The sequence below is a fragment of the Nelusetta ayraudi genome, unplaced genomic scaffold, assembly GCF_046127955.1.
Source record: "Nelusetta ayraudi isolate G7.1 ecotype Tasmania unplaced genomic scaffold, CSIRO-AGI_Nayr_v1 ptg000135l, whole genome shotgun sequence".
Lineage (NCBI taxonomy): Eukaryota > Metazoa > Chordata > Actinopteri > Tetraodontiformes > Monacanthidae > Nelusetta > Nelusetta ayraudi.
The window spans coordinates 12,307,722-12,323,168 of record NW_027466185.1 but is presented as its reverse complement, the minus strand read 5'-3'; the positions used below and the strand labels follow the sequence as shown (position 1 = coordinate 12,323,168).

Here is a 15,447-nt window from a genome sequence, read left to right as displayed (position 1 = left end):
CGGAGCAGGCTGATGCGTGAAGGAAACGCTACACCGCTGCAATCACCTGTTCCGCAGCCGCACCAACGACTTATCTCATGAATAAATCACAACGCCCAGCTTGGGACGGCTCCAGTACTGAGCCTCTTCTCCTTTTGGCAGCTGTCTGCGTCGCTATCCATCTTCCTCTTCTTCGTCTTCTCTCTGCCGCTGCTGTTAGTGAACTCTTCTCTTGACGTTGCTCACCATATTTATGGAAAGATACTGAAATTTTTATACATATTTACTTCAGGTAGAGCGACAAACCCCGCGCTAATGCTAATGCTAATGCTAATGCTAACGCTAACGTGGCTGACGTTGCTCCTCGGCCTTCATTTATGTCGCTGGATTGGTTGTACTTACCTTGAGGTGCCGCAAAACAGCCCTTTAATTCCATTAGCATTCACGCTACAGCAGCTAAAAACAGTGGGGTGGATGGCAAAACATGCAACGTGGGCTTATGCTGTGTACTCATGTATTTGCTGTGCCATTGTTCTCACATTGACCTCCGAGTGGAACCCTCCCCTCCGCCGCCGCCGACAGGCAGCAGCCCGAGTGGCAGCAGCCCGAGTGGCAGCTTACGGCTGTGTGTGTGTGTGTGTGTGTGTGTGTGTGTGTGTGTGTGTGTGTGTGTTTTGAGTAATGCTGATATTCCTTCTAGGGGGGATAGTTGCTCAACATGGCGTGCAGAATCTGGCACGACATCGTCTTTGGCCTACTAAACTCCGCTCAACACTATGCAGAAACCTCCCCCGTCGGCGGCGAGGCGGAGCAGGCAGCGAGCGAGAGAGAGAGAGAGAGGAGGGAGACTCAGGCCAGACAGGAAGGAGAGGAAGGGGAAATGGAGGACAAGCAGCCAGATGAGGATTGGGATGGATTTAGGGACGGATGAGAGCTGAGCGAAGGGATTGGAGGAGGTGAGGGGAGGATGGACGGAGGACAAGCCAGGGATGGATCCAGTTTTGGTAGGGGTGGGGGTGAGGAACGAGACGGGTGGTCCGCACTTGCGACGTGGGTTCAATAAAACAAGAAAGTTGCTGGGCAGATCGTCTTTTATCTCCCGGCAGTCCTCCAGACTGTGATGGAGAGGCCCGGCGGAAGTTTTTCACATTTTTTGTTTTACGGCTTTGACAAGTTGGGAAACACTCGACTGTGAGGTGATGAGCCGGCGGCAGTCCAGAGAACCAGCTCCCTGCAACGTGGAAACTTTATTTTGTTTTTATTTTTTTCTGGAAAATAAGGTTGTGACAAATTGCGCTTTATCTGGCGACACAACTAAAGGGGGCAAGGAAGTCTGGAGGTCCAAGAGCCTCTCACTCCTCTCACAGCCGCTGGACCACAATATGTGTGGTCGCCTCCTCGAGGTCCGAGGATGACGTTTAATTAAAAGAAAATCACTCTTAAAAGACAGTGGCTTTTTATTTTATTTATTTATTTTGGATTGGACGCTCCAGTCATCGTCCCGGCCAATAGGAACACAGCAAACAACACAACAGTTATAACATTTTTAACATGTTGGCTAGTTGTACGGTAAAATGCTAAGTTCCTGCAACCTTTATCTCAAATCAAACCGTTTGCGAATTGCCAAAATAGTTGCAAAAACCAAAGATTTCAAAGAAATATTGAAAATTGAAAATTGAAAATTGACTGCTTTACTATAAATCCCTAGGGTTGGACAAAGTCAAGAGAAGAATCAGTTTGTCTAAACTCACAAAATAAATTCTTGTAGAATTTTAAATAGTCTGACCTAATTAAACCCGATGCACTGCGTTGAACTCAGTGGGAATCGAACCAGTGATTCAGCAGTGGCATTAACGCAGCCCTGATATTCATCTCAAAAAGCAAAACAAAACCCAGTTGTTAGGAAATATATCTTTTTGCCTGATTACCTGCTGCTGCGCGACCTTTTTCCCACAACTCTGCGGCTGAAGTTCACATCCATCAACATCTCATTTTGCCGCCGCCTGCTAATTAAAGTCGCAGAGACTGGATAGTTTTTCCTTCCCCGAAGCTTTGCTTTGTGCGGCAACACAACAACTTTTGTTCTCTGTTCGACACACAATGCCAGACTTTCTCTCTTCGGGCCTCATTTGGATTATTTTTCTACCTCTTAACGACCGGCGGTTGAGACAGTTCTCGCCTCGGCCGCCTCCTTCCGTCTCTGCGGCCGTGCTTTTTGTTTCCCCCCTCTTTCCGATGCGCAACGTGAAATTTACCCTTTAAAGCGCCGCAAAATAACCGTCCTCAGTTCCGCCGCTGATTTGTTATGGCTGCCTCGAGCCTCCCGTGCAACATCAGCGGCGGCTGCGTAGTGCCAGTATTTAGTCTGGCGATTGTTGGAGACGCTTCGCTGACTGTATCCCTGAGGGGCCGCGAGTGACCTTCCAGACCCCGCGCAGCTACTTTGCATGTGAAAGAAAATGAGTTTTCAAAGGGATGGAGAGGGTATATGCAGTGTATACGTGTTTTTGCCTGTGTGTCCGTTGTTGTTGTTTTTTGTCCTGTGCATGATGAAACACGCATCTGCAAGTGTGCAGATCCTGCCGTTTCGCGTGGATACTGTCACACAATATACGCATCGTTCGTCAGAAATATCCTCTGGAGGAGACTTTCCGCAGAATCACACCGGCAGCCCTGTGCAACGCCGAGCCGTTCGTACGCTGCTTTTGTGCTTTTGGTGTATCGGCTAAAATGCTAGCAGTCAGCTGGTAGCGGCTAATAACAGTGTCCATCTTTCTGACGAACGTGCCAAACCAATTCTGACTTCTTAGGTAAATCAAATTAAATGCAGCGTAACACAATAATCAGTGTCACTGATACCTAAAAAGAAATTCAGAGCAAAGTTGTGAATTTTGAATCCAACTCGTGTATTTATTTAATTCTTGTCATTGATATTTGCTCATTCTCTTACGCCAGTGTAAAAATGTCATGGGTCTGAGTTTGGAATCCGACTTAAAATCTCAGAATACAGGCTGGTCCAACTTCAGTGGAAATTCCTCAGGACATGTCAAAATGAGGCCCAGTAGCGTGTGTGGCCTCCTGGTGCCTGTATGACCTCCCTACAAGGCCTGGGCATGCTCCTGATGAGACATTTGTCTCCTGAGGGATCTCCTCCCAGACCTGGATTAAAGCATCAGTCAGCTGCTGGACAGTCTGTGGTGCAACGTGGTGTTGGTGTAGGGAATGAGACATGATGTCCCAGATGTGCTCAGTTGGATTGAGGTCTGGTGGATGCCAGGCCAGTCCATAGCATCAATGCCTTCATTATGCAGGAACTGCCCACGCACTTCAACCACATGAGGCCTGGCGTTGTCATGCATCAGAAGGAACCCAGGGCCTCACAATGGGTCTGAGGATCTCGTCAAGGTACCTAACGCGTGCAGACGGAGGTCAGTGTCAGGCGGTAATTCATGTGGCAGGCTGTGGACCTTTGAGCCTCTCCGCCACTCCTGCACCAATTACGGCCTTATTTATGAATTTGAGCACAGTTGACCTCCTGGGTAGGGGGGAGGGGTTGGGGTTCGGGGGGCGTTGACATAAATTTGTTTGTCTGGAGAACCCGGCGGCGAGAAATGGCAGCAGGCCAAAGGACGACCCCCGGCTTCCTCTCTCTCCGTTTGAACCTTGCGGTCCCGCCGCTGCTCGCCAGTCAGTGGTGAGTTGCCGTCTGCCCGTGGGGCTGAGCCCTGGAGGTCGGAGGTCACGGCGCTGCTCTCGTCGTCGTCATTGGACAGTAGCTTCCTGGTAACGTGACTTTTCACTAAAGTGTGTAATGGCTGTTTTTTTTTTTTGCAATGCATTTGCAGCTTTGTGCAGTGGCCCTTCTGTTGTCCCGCCCCCAGGCACCAGCACATGTGCGTGACTGCAGCGGCTACAAGTCGCTCTGACTCAGAGACGCTCAGCTCGTCCTCTGTTTGTGCTCGTACTTCCTCTGGAAAACACAAGTGACTCCTGAAGAATGCGGCCAATTAGAACCGTTCAGTGCGTGCGTGCGTGTGGGTGTGCGCGCGTGTGCGTATCCGAGGAGGAAGTGGTTGTTTTTTACTTTTTTTTATCACTGGAAAAAAACTCCTCAGTCACAATTGCGAAAAGGAATCAAATACTGAGCCGAGCTTTGGTGCGATGATGGACCAGGCGACTGAGTTCCTCGGTCCTCCTTTTTTTTGAGAGGTCAAATTAAAAAAAAAATAAATAAAATGTCAAATCCCAGCTTCCGTGATGCTACACAGATGTGGGTATTCATCGCTGACTGACAGCAGACGTCAGATCCCGGCTCGCTGCTTCGCTCCGGGACCCCGAAGCTTGGAACTTTTCCACCCTCTCTGACGTCCGGCGCCTCTGTTTGCTTTGAGATTGTGGCCCCGCCCACTTCCTCGCCCCCGGCTCCAACCTCGGCTTCTCTCTCTGTCTCCACTCCCACACCACGTCTCGTTTGCAAACACGCACAGAGCACGCTCGCATCCAGCTGGTCCCGGCGCTGACAGATTGGCCCAAATATTTACGCCTGTGCTGATTGGCTCCGGCTCCGCCCACGGCTGGCTGGCTGGCTGGCTGGCTGGCTGGCTGGCTGGCTGGCTGGTTCACCAGCGTCAGATCCTGTTTTCTGATGTTTCCACTCCGCATTGGTCTCAACACTTCTGGCCAGAAATATCACGATCCTCAGAGCTCCGCCTCTCACCTGGACCCCAGAACAACCTCACAACGTTTCTTGTAGAATCTAAATCAAAACACTCAAAAACTTTGGAAGTCCATCATCTTCTGCCTATTTACTTATTTGCATCCTGGAAAAATGTATTTGCTAATTACACAATAAGCTTTTATAAATGTTTTTATAATGTATTTTTCTAATTATTAATTCCACGGCCCAGTTTAAATAGCTTTAAATAACTGCAGCAAGAAGGTTGTCCATCCTCAACAGTCGCAGTCAATTGCATTTTTCATTTTCACTTGACTACAACGCACAGTGTATTTTTTCCCGTTTTAGAAAATGTTTTTTTTCCTGGTTTTGTGTCGTTTGTTTGTGCGCATTAATCTGGAGCTGCTGATATCTCGTCTCTTTCTTCTTCTGTCACATTAAACGCACACATCCCCTCTCCTCTTCCTGGAAGAAGATACAGACCCCGGTTTTATTCATTTAGGTCTGGTTCCCCGTCTCTCAGTACTCCGGTCGACCTCCTTATCTGTCGTAGAGGGAAAACGAAAGAAAAAGAGAGACAGTGTCGGAGGGGGAGGAGGAAGAGGAGGAGGCGGAAGAGGAGGGGTTGGAGGCAGGACAGGAAGTGGGAGAAAGCAGAGACAAAGAACCCAAAGCGGTGACGCAGAAGGCTCACGAGAAAGTGCGAGATTGCAAAGATTTGTGGGAAAAAGAGCCTCACCTTGCGTTTTTAAAAAAGCACATTCACATCTCACCATCTCACACGTTACATACACACACAACACCCCTCGTCCCCCTGGAAGGGTCTGTCTGGCTGCGTCCCATTTCCCCTGGCTCACGCGGGAAGGATTTGATATCCGGCTCCCGCTCACCTAGATGGACAAAATAAAAAAAATAAAAAAGAGGCAGACACAGACAGAGGGGCGGGCCGGCTAATGGCTCACTTCTTTCTGTCTCGCCGTGTCCCTCCTCCAACCACCACTCCTCCACCCCTCCACCCCTCCACCCCCCTCCGACATTGAATTGCAGCCGGGAAACAACATGTTCCCGGAGCAAAAGGTTTTCGGAAGGCAGAAGTAGCAGCAGCGATCTGGCAGGATGGATAGATGAATGGATGGGTGGATGGATGGATGGATGAATGGATGGATGGATGGATGAATGGGTGGGTGGGTGGATGGATGGATGGATGAATGAATGAATGAATGAATGAATGGATGGATGGATGGATGGATGGATGGATGGATGAATGAATGAATGAATGAATGAATGAATGGATGGGTGGATGGATGGATGTGGATGGCGCAAAATTCAGCCGGAATCCAGCTCAGTGGTCTAGTGGTAGAGTGTCCGCCCTGAGACTGGTAGGTTGTGGGTTCGATCCCCGGCCGAGTCGTACCAAAGACTGTAAAAATGGTACCCGTTGCCTCCCTGCTTGGCACTCAGTGTTCGGGGTTGGAATTGGGGGGTGAGATCACCCAATGATTCCCGGGCGCGGCACTGCTGCTGCTCACCGCTCTCCCTCAGGGGATGATGGGTCAAATGCGGAGGACTAATTTTGCATCCTTCGGGATGTGACAATCACTGGCACTTTGACTTTGTGTGTGTATGCATAATGTAATGCAAACACTAAACCCCAACTGGAAGCTGACATGCTCCCGGCTGGATGTTGCCGGGTGATCTGCAGCAGCAGTGTCCTGGGAAGGTTTTTTTTTTTTTTTTTTTTGGGTTGTCTTGCAATATCGACGCTGCTGCTCGCCCGCCCGCCTGCTCGCTCTGCCTGCCCACCCGCTCTGGCCTCTCGCCAGCGCTACGCCGCCTCTCGCTGGCCGCTGCGGCCTCCTATAAATCAGGGCCAATTACAGCCGTTGGTGCACCGCCGCCTCTCCTCCAGTCGCAGTCCTGCCCTGCAGAGTGCAGCGGAGGGGAGGGGGCGGCTGTAGGGGGGTGGGCACATCCCAAGCCTTCAGTCCAATTACCGCTGCTGGTGCTTCCCACCACCGCCGGCCGCTGCGGACTCACAACTTAGTTCATCTCTTCGTATGAGGCAGGACAACGACACGCTTTCAGTGTGTTATTGTTGCCTCCAGAAATCTCACAGTCAAGACCGTTTGATTTAAGTGTCATTGCCTGGCAGAGTGGTTAGCGGTTCTTATCGTGATTCTCAACAGCTCACAGTGGGCCTTTTGTAAAGGTGAGGCTTAGAGCCGATTGGCTGAACCCAGTCTGGGTTTGTTGCTGCCAGTGTAGCTGGAAGCTGCAGCCAGAAGCATCCTGTTAGCCTCATTAGCATCACGTCATCGGGCCGTGATTAGCTTAGCTTCCAGCTCCATACCTGTTTCTGAAAAACAACTGATTGGCTGTTGAATCCAATTGAAAAAATGATTTCATTTCACAGTTTCTTCCCGAGTTTGATGCTTCCCACCGAGCAGCGCGCCGTTCATCGCCGGACGCCATGTTTTTAAAGGATATCGTGTGAGGATTAATGGTGCAGCCACTGCACGGCACGCATGGCGGCGTCAGGTCAACATATCCCGCTCGGTGACAGCGGGGGTCGGCCACGCTTTGCAAAGTGAAAATAATCGCGGCGTGCCCTCGGCCCTGGCGCGGGCCCTCCGATTTATCATCCTCACATAATACGCACTCATAAACATTTCTTAAGTTGTCACAGAGGCTGCTGAAGCCTCCTGCACGGCTGGGCCGCTAAATTGGTGCCTGTGTAAACCAGCCTGCCTGTCTGAAACACAGGGGCAGAAAATTGAAATCCCCCAGTAAGCCTGAGCAGCGCTGTCGCAGCTAGATGGTTTGTGTGTGTGTGTGTGTGTGTGTGTGTGTGTGTGTGTGTGTGTGTGTGTGTGTGTGTGTGTGTGTGTGTGAGAGAGTGTGTGTGTGTGTGTGTGTGTGTGTGTGTGAGAGAGAGAGAGAGAGAGAGAGTGAGTGTGTGTGTGTGTGTGTGTGTGTGTTTGGGGGGGTGGAGTTCTCATTTACCACCTGGAGGTTTTTGAAGTGTCATAGCGAGATTTTCCTCCACACTCCTCTCATCCAATTTAACTCTTTGTCTCCACCTTTTCTTTCACTCCTTTGTGTCAACCCTTCCTCGATTCCCTGCCGGTAAAATCTGTGTCGGCGCTGACACATTAAGCCTGTCTTTTTCTTTTTTTCTTTTTTTTTTGAAAAGTTCTGTCTTCCAGACTGAGAATAAACAGCAGCAAAAAATCCAGCCGTCTGTCGAGGGAACAGGGAGCAATAGCAGCGGGAAATGGTAGCTAATGCTAAAGAGGTTAGCGTGGATGCTGCAGTAGTGGCTCTTTTTGTGGGAAAGCTGTTTTTTTCCCATTAATTGAAGAGTCCAGCGAACATCGCAGAAGTCAGGTCTCTGTGAACAACATTGTCTTAGAAGAGTCATTGTTGTTGCGATGCATAGTAGCTAACTAGCTAGTCCCACCTAGCACACCCTGTCTCTCGCTAGCCTAGCCAGCAAATTCGATTTTCCACTTTTCACCTCCCTTTTTCAAGTACTTGAGTTTTTGACCTTTGGCGGTTTTGGAAACACTCTGAAATGCCTGGCTAGTGGGTTTCCACTTTGTGTGTTGCCATGAACGTACCTTCACGACACACATGGCACAGGCATGGACGAGCACTTAACACTCTCCTCTGGATGGACCTCTTGGCTGTTTTTACGAAGCCTCACATTGAAACTCGTGCGCTCATAAATAATTGTGATGGCTAAAGTGAAAAACACCATTTATCGGCCAAGCGGCTGACAGTAAACACACCCACTGCGCCGTCCCAGGGATGCCGGCTCTTCTCAGACCTCCGGCACCCATTCTCTCCCTCCTCCTCCTCCTTCTTTTCCTTTCTTTCCCCTCGGATAACTCCAGCCTGCGCCTCCTCCTCACCCGGCGCTGTAAGTAATGGGCTGCCTCTGACCCTCCATGGCTCATTGTGTAAGATTTCAGCTTCTGACCTTAAAAAATGAAAGCAAATCAACAGGGCGGGACGTATGAATTCCTAAGGCCCAGGATGCACGCCCGACCCGGCGAGGAGAGGGGGGGAGGGAGGGAGGGATGAGGTCTGCTTTCTGAAAGGAGTAAAAGGAGGAAGAGGCTTCCAAGTCCAACCTGTGGCGAGGAGGATGACGGCGTGCGGCAGAGGAGGTTAAACGCATCACGCTGCGCGCGTGATTCGATCCGCACTGAGCGGAGAACAGAGAGCAGAGGAGGGCAGGAGCACGGCCACGAGGTGAAAGCCCGCGCGGCGCGCAGGCTTTTTGGGCTGCAGCTGTGCACATTCCTGTGTCTTGGAATCGGGAGGAAAATAACTCCCGTGGAGCTGCAGAGAGCCTCAGATTCCTCCGCTCTTTGGCCACCGCCTGAAAACAAAAGTGTCACACGAGCCGGAGCGAGCGGAGGCTGGATCAGGCAGCGCGGGGCCTCGGCTGGGTGGGTGGAGGATTGGGGAGCGCTCCGGTGTTTGTGTCCACCCGTCCACTGTTACAGACACCAGTCAGACATGAGTCACTCACTGGCAGCGCAAGACTGTAAGTTGAGCTCACCTGAGTGAGGACGTATTGAAAAGCTCGTAAAAAACTTTATTATTAGTAGTATTATTTTTTTTAGGGGGTTTATTTCCTGTCTGGCTGTAATTTAGTCAGAACTAGAAGTTTACAAGTGTTCCAAGTTTTTTTTGTTTGTTTGTTTGTTTGATTTCAACCAGAAAATGTGCATTTAAAGTCCCCATATGTTTTTAGCCCTCTGTTTGGAGCTCTCTGCAAAAGAAAATGTTTAACCTTCCGTTTGTGAAAGGCAGAGGTCTCATAGAGTGGAGTCCGGCAGGGGCCTCATTGTCTTTTGTGACATCACAAAGGGCTGATGTCCAGCATGCTGTGTTTGGTAACATTTAGATTAAAAACACTTAATTTTACATAAGGACATATTACATCAGTGAGCTTCTGCATGCGAGGGAAAACTTCCTCATGCATTTTGAGCCTCCTCCTCCTCCTCCTCCTCCTCCTCCTCCTCCGTTTTCATCTCTCACTGTTTTTTTGAACATGCTGCAGCAGTTTGAAGAGGTTTGAGGCGTCAGTGCCTTCACACAGGCAGCGCTCGCATGACGACAGTTGCGAGAATCCCTCGTTACCAGCAGGAGGAACCGAGAAGAATTCCACTCGGACTCTCAAGTTCCAGAGCCGGCTGCGTGAAAGCAGCACCTGAGACGCTTTTATTTCTGTTGGAGGCGCTCAGGTTTCACTTTATTTTAATCCCCGCAGTGCTCCGGTCTGGTGAATATTTTTTTCATGCAATTTTCTCTTTGCATTTTTTTTCTGCAGGGATAAAATATATATACAGTATATATACAGTATATATATATGTACTGTATATATGTAAGCCAGAGAAAAGTGACAGTCCAATGTGCGTGTACATATAGAGGAACTCAGTAACAGTGTTCGTCTTGCACAAAAGGTGAATGTATTTTGTTAAGCATCCAAATTCCTCCTCTTAGTGCAGAGTTGTTTCCATTCATCACGTCAACGTCCTCCAGTCTACAGAAAAAAACAGTTTGCCAGTTTTCAGCCTTTTCACTTCCCTCCTTGTTTCTTTCCCTCTAAGTCCCTTTTTTGTGCAGCTCAGAATTTTCTACTCTGGTCTGTTACGCTGGCAGCAGGGAAGAGAAGGAGACGCCCAGGGGTGTGTGTGTGTGTGTGTGTGTGTGTGTGTGTGTGTGTGTGTGTGTGTGTGTGTGTGTGTGGTTGTGTGGGGAGGGGGGGACAATGACTCTTCCTGTTTCACAACAGCTACAACCGAAACTCTTTCTCTGCGCCGTAAATCACTCAAAAAATAATAAAAAAAAAAACATGTATCTGCAAAGAGTGCAGCTGAGCCAAGTTGCACCTACCGGAAGGTTGGTGTTCTTGTGTTCTTTCTTTTTTTTGTATCGTAAGTGTACAGGAAAAAAAAACCTGTGGCGCAACTTCACAGTCAGAGCTGCAGCAAAACATCCACACACATAAAAAAATCCTCTCTCATCTCGCGATGGTGTGATCCACATCATTGCGTGTGTGTGTACTCATGTGGAATCTGTCAGGGAAAAAGGTGTAGTGATGTGTGTGTGTGTGTGTGTGTGTGTGTGTGTGTGTGTCCGGGGCACAGTGAGTGGCTGCCCATCAGTTCCACTTAGCTCAGCGTGGTAATTGGCCACCCATTGATGGACGCTGCTCCCTCTTCACGCTCCAGGGACCCCGGCTCTTTGTGCGAGGAGTGGGAGGCAACACGCTGGCATGGCGCTAACACACAGGCACACACACACACACGCTTAAAATAGCGCGTCAAATCAGCCGCGCTCCGGCAGATTGAAGGGCCAATGGCGTGTGTGTGCCTGTGTGTGTGTGAGAGTGTGTGTGTGTGTGTGTGTGTGTGTGTGTGTGTGTGTGGTCGTGTGTGTGTGGTCGTGTGCGTTTTCACGGCGTGCTATGGGGTCTTCGGGGAGGACGAGGGGTTAACGTGCTTAACTGGACTCGGTGCTGGTCTTTAGTCACGGCTCCTTCTGTCTCTCTCTCTGGTCGTTTTTTTTTATTTTATTTATTTATTTTTCTTGTTTCATCCATCATTTACTTGGGTACACGGCTCTGTTGGTCTCTGCTTCCGCTCCGCTGCCCCTCCCCCACCCCCATCGTGCCCCTCAGGGACCGGCTTCCTTCTCCCCCTCTGTCACCGCGTGCCGCAGCGTCGATGGAGATATAAATGGGCTGCGAGCAGGGGGTCCTGACTCCACCGCCATAAATCCACACTAACGGCACAAGCGGACCCATCGGGGCGGGAGGGAAGGAAGGACGGAGGGAATGAGACGTGCCGTGTCTTTGGCTTTGTTTTAAGAACGGCGACGAGGAAGAGATGCGCATCAAACGAGGAGCAGGGCTTTGTTGTTTAGTAATGTTCACACTTTTAATACTCTGGAGCTGGTTTTGAATTTCAAACTATAATGCCATAGTACCAGAATATACAACGCACCTCAGCTTGTTTAGCCCTCTGTTTACAGCCTCCTGCAAAAACGCTTGGACAAGGAAGAGGAGGGGCTTTGTTCATGAGATGCATCATTAGAAAACATTGGTAAAGGAAATTTGCATCACACGGGAGCTGGAATCCAGCTGTGAATCAAATGTGATAGCCACACTTGTATCCGTGTGTGTGTGTGTGTGTGTGTGTAGCGCCGCTAAAGATGCAGCAGGAGGCAACAACAGATGCTGGTAACTGGTTGACTGATCGCTAACCAGAGAACAAAAGTGACGACGCTAGTTGTTGTCGACGACACAAACGGCCTGTCAGACGTGAACCTGCGTGCGAGTCTGTGTGCGAGTCTGTGTGCGAGTCTGTGTGTGAGTCTGTGTGCGAGTCTGTGTGTGAGTCTGTGTGCGAGTCTGTGTGCAAGTGCGCTTCCCCTTTTATACGTTGCGTTTGTGTTCTATGAGTCTGCATAATGTCGGGCCTTCATCTCCTCGCGATTCTGCTCATTAATATCTGCCGAGCGCTTTCATCTCCCGCTGACCCTGATCTCATCCTCCCAGAGTCGCAGCTGCTCCTCCTTATAATTGCCGTGCCGCTGAATTATCGCAGCACCTGCTTTTCCTTCAGAAATGACACATTTCTTCCACCGCTTTTTCTCCTCTTCCAGTTGGATTTGTTTCGCCACCACGCTTCTTATCGCTGTAATTTTGTCACCTGGCTTAGTTGTGTTATTAACTCCTCTTCTTCCTCTTATTCTGGTCCTTCTCCAGCAGCCCTATGCTCCACCCCCTCACCCCATGGCTCCTCCCAGCCCGAGCACCAACAGCTGCAGCCAGGGAGGAGCAGAGCAGCTCAGCAAGACCAACCTGTACATCCGAGGCCTGCCGCCCGGGACCACTGACCAAGACCTCATCAAGCTCTGCCAACCGTGAGTACCGCCGCCGTCCACGGTGAAGTGCCGCCATTGGATCCTTTCCAACGCTTTACTCTCATCAGGATCGTTATTTTTCGTTTTCATTTTCTTCCACTCTTGCAAAGACACTTTTTGTAACTAATCATTGCAAGCAGATGATAAATTCTGTTTGAAATAAATCAAGGTGCTCCAATAAGTAAAAATACTATAGATCTTATAAAATGTAGAGTCCAAAAAAGCAAATGTTTTCCTCATGCATGAATTAAATGTACAGTTTCAGCTGTATGCGATGTTCCACAAGTTTATAATGTGTCTTACTAGTAGTAGAACAGAATAGAATAGATGTACGTTATTAAAACTACGCTGTTGTACCACTAGAAACTATACAAAAACAAACTATACAGTAATGACAAGAAAGTGTCAAGTGAATCAATATACAACAAACAACCAAGAGCAGGTTGTGCAACAGGAAGTCATTTGTGGGGAGGCAGGGATAAGCAAAGTTCTATGAACCATAGATAGTAGGAGCTGTTTAAGACACAGAATGAATTGTCACTAATAGCAGCAAGTATCTCTGGAACTTCCGGAGCTCTTGACAGAACGTTTGCCGTCAACGAGTGAACTTTGACCCTCGGTAACTCAACAAGGAGGAGGGAGCTGTTGACACCACAGACCTCCTCCAGGCCCTGAGACCAGACACAAAACCAATTTGCGTCTGTAAACACTGAGGAATGTACAGTAGCTCATCAGCACGAAGCCACTGGGGCTCAGCCGGAGGGGCCGCTGCCAAGTGCTGCTGCCAAGTGCTGCTGCACGTCAATCAGAGCTGGCTGGGCCAGAGGCACGACTGGATAGTGCTTCTGTCATAGGGTTTGATTTAGTCACCTGACTCTTTAAGTCAGGAGAACCTAATGAATTCCCTTCGCTTTTGTTTGTTGTTCATTTAAGAGGGTTTAGTTGCCTAAAAGGCTTCGTGCTGAGGAGCGTCTTTATTTAATGATTCTAGAACAAAAATAAAATAAGAAAACCAATTCATGTGCGATACCTTTCACAAGCCATTAAACCGCTACCAGCGGAGTGTGTTTCAGCGACACACACACACACACACACACACACACACACAAAGGTACTCATAAAGCAGTGCCAAATGGTCTTAATAGAGAAAACACAGACACACACCTGCCTGCGCGCTGCTCAATAAGGCCTAATAAAGGCCAGATTGGAGCGCCTCCCTCAGGAATCACAGACCAAGACCTCATCAAGCCCTGACAAACAGTCACACAGGCTTTTTCGTTCCCCTCTCTGTGAAAATGTGTGCGTGTCGCACAAGCGGCTTTGTTCAACCCCATTAGGCCCCTTGCTCGCTTCCAAAATTGCGAGAAGGTGGAGGGGGGTTCGGGGGGGGTGGGGGGGTGGGAGGAGAGCGGTCATTATTGCGAAACACCGACCCTGAGCCCCTCTTCTTGTCCACTTGCAAAACCTTTCTTTACCTTTTTGGCCAAGTTTCTTGAGAAACAAACAAACAAAGAAACAAAATCCCAACCTTCCCGGTGTCAAACGTGGCCAATTACTCAGCGATGCTCTGGTCGCCACAAGCCGTGTGTTCATTCCTGATGGTGACCCGTCAAAATTCCATTAGCCAGAGAGGCAGCGCGCCGGTTCCTGATAAGATTTTTTTCGGAACGAGGCTTTGCCGACACATTTGACATTGTGCGTCCGTCCTCTCATCCAATCCGTGGGCGGTTTCAATTTCCTCTGATACCATGGTGTTGGGCGAGGGGGAGGAGGGGGTGGGGGGGTGGGGGGGGGGTATTCTAAAGCCAACTGCTCGGAAGGGCGAACGCTTCTAGAGCTTATGTAAAGTATCCCACCGGCGCGCTCGCGCCAGCGTTGCTGGATTTGCATCCTAATATAGTTCATATATACAGTATTTTCCTCCCCTATATGTCTCATGGAAAGCGACTCGCTAGCTGCTGTTGTCGCCTCGCTCCTCGTTTTCCTGCCCCTCCCCTCCATCTTGACCACCTGCCCGCCAAGCCCCGAGGTGGCCCGAGGTGTTGCTGTGCCAGTGAAAATCCGATGCCGCTCATACTTTAATTAGCCAGCCTGTGTTTTTGGTGGCAAGTGGGACAGCAGTAGCGTTCCACAAAAGGTCATACTACTGGCGATCAGCCAGTCTTATCCCCTCTATTGTGTCCCCTTTGTAAAAAATTGCTGGCTTTCTTCTCCCACTGGGAGCTAGCTCTCGCTAACTTTTTGCGTGTTAGCAGCACACAGGTCTGTGAGGCAAACAAAAGCATACTCCTGCCTATTAGCGGTGTTGCGCGCGCCGTTGAAGCGGCTCCTGCCACACTGCTCCACCACTATCCAGAAAATAAACAGGCCGAGCTGACGCATTCTTGACAAGCAGCCATATCGTAGCTGCTGATTAGAAGCTGTTGCGCGCCGTCCCGAGGGAGATGCCAAAAAAATTGAAATGCCGCCCTCTGTGGTTTTTGACCCCATTCGCCGCCCGAGAGACTCTGGGATTCATCGCCAAGATCCTGTCACAGTTTTTTAGCAAAGCTCATCACCAGGGACCCCCCACTACCTCCCAAAGTTTACCGTTTAACATTAACAGCCAAAGCTTCATATTTGCATTCTGTTGAGTTGTTTGCTCATTTTTCCTCAGTGTTCAAGAGACAGTGTTCAAGATAGAGGAGGCATATTACTGCCAATGCCCTGAGAGTGGTAGCCCACAGTGTCCTCTTAACGAAATTAGAAAATAAAAAGAACAATAATAATATTTTTTTTTTTGATATTGTTACAGAATCTCTATTAAACTTTGCCAGTTCATCAACTCAGTGGCCTGGTAGGAAGTGGCA

At 49.5% G+C, this 15,447-nt stretch overlaps 1 protein-coding gene across 8 annotated transcripts in view; it reads left to right on the top strand.

Moving 5' to 3' along the window:
• The window catches only part of rbms3 (RNA binding motif, single stranded interacting protein), a 253,173-nt gene that overhangs the window by 96,230 nt on the left and 141,496 nt on the right, over window positions 1–15,447 (top strand). For 7 of the 8 annotated variants that reach the window (XM_076011886.1, XM_076011887.1, XM_076011893.1 and 4 more), the window contains one exon: window positions 12,441–12,598. In XM_076011886.1, coding sequence (XP_075868001.1) covers window positions 12,441–12,598 — 158 coding nt within the window. The remainder of the gene's footprint in view (window positions 1–12,440; window positions 12,599–15,447) is intronic. The other variant, XM_076011890.1, reaches the window with a different exon arrangement.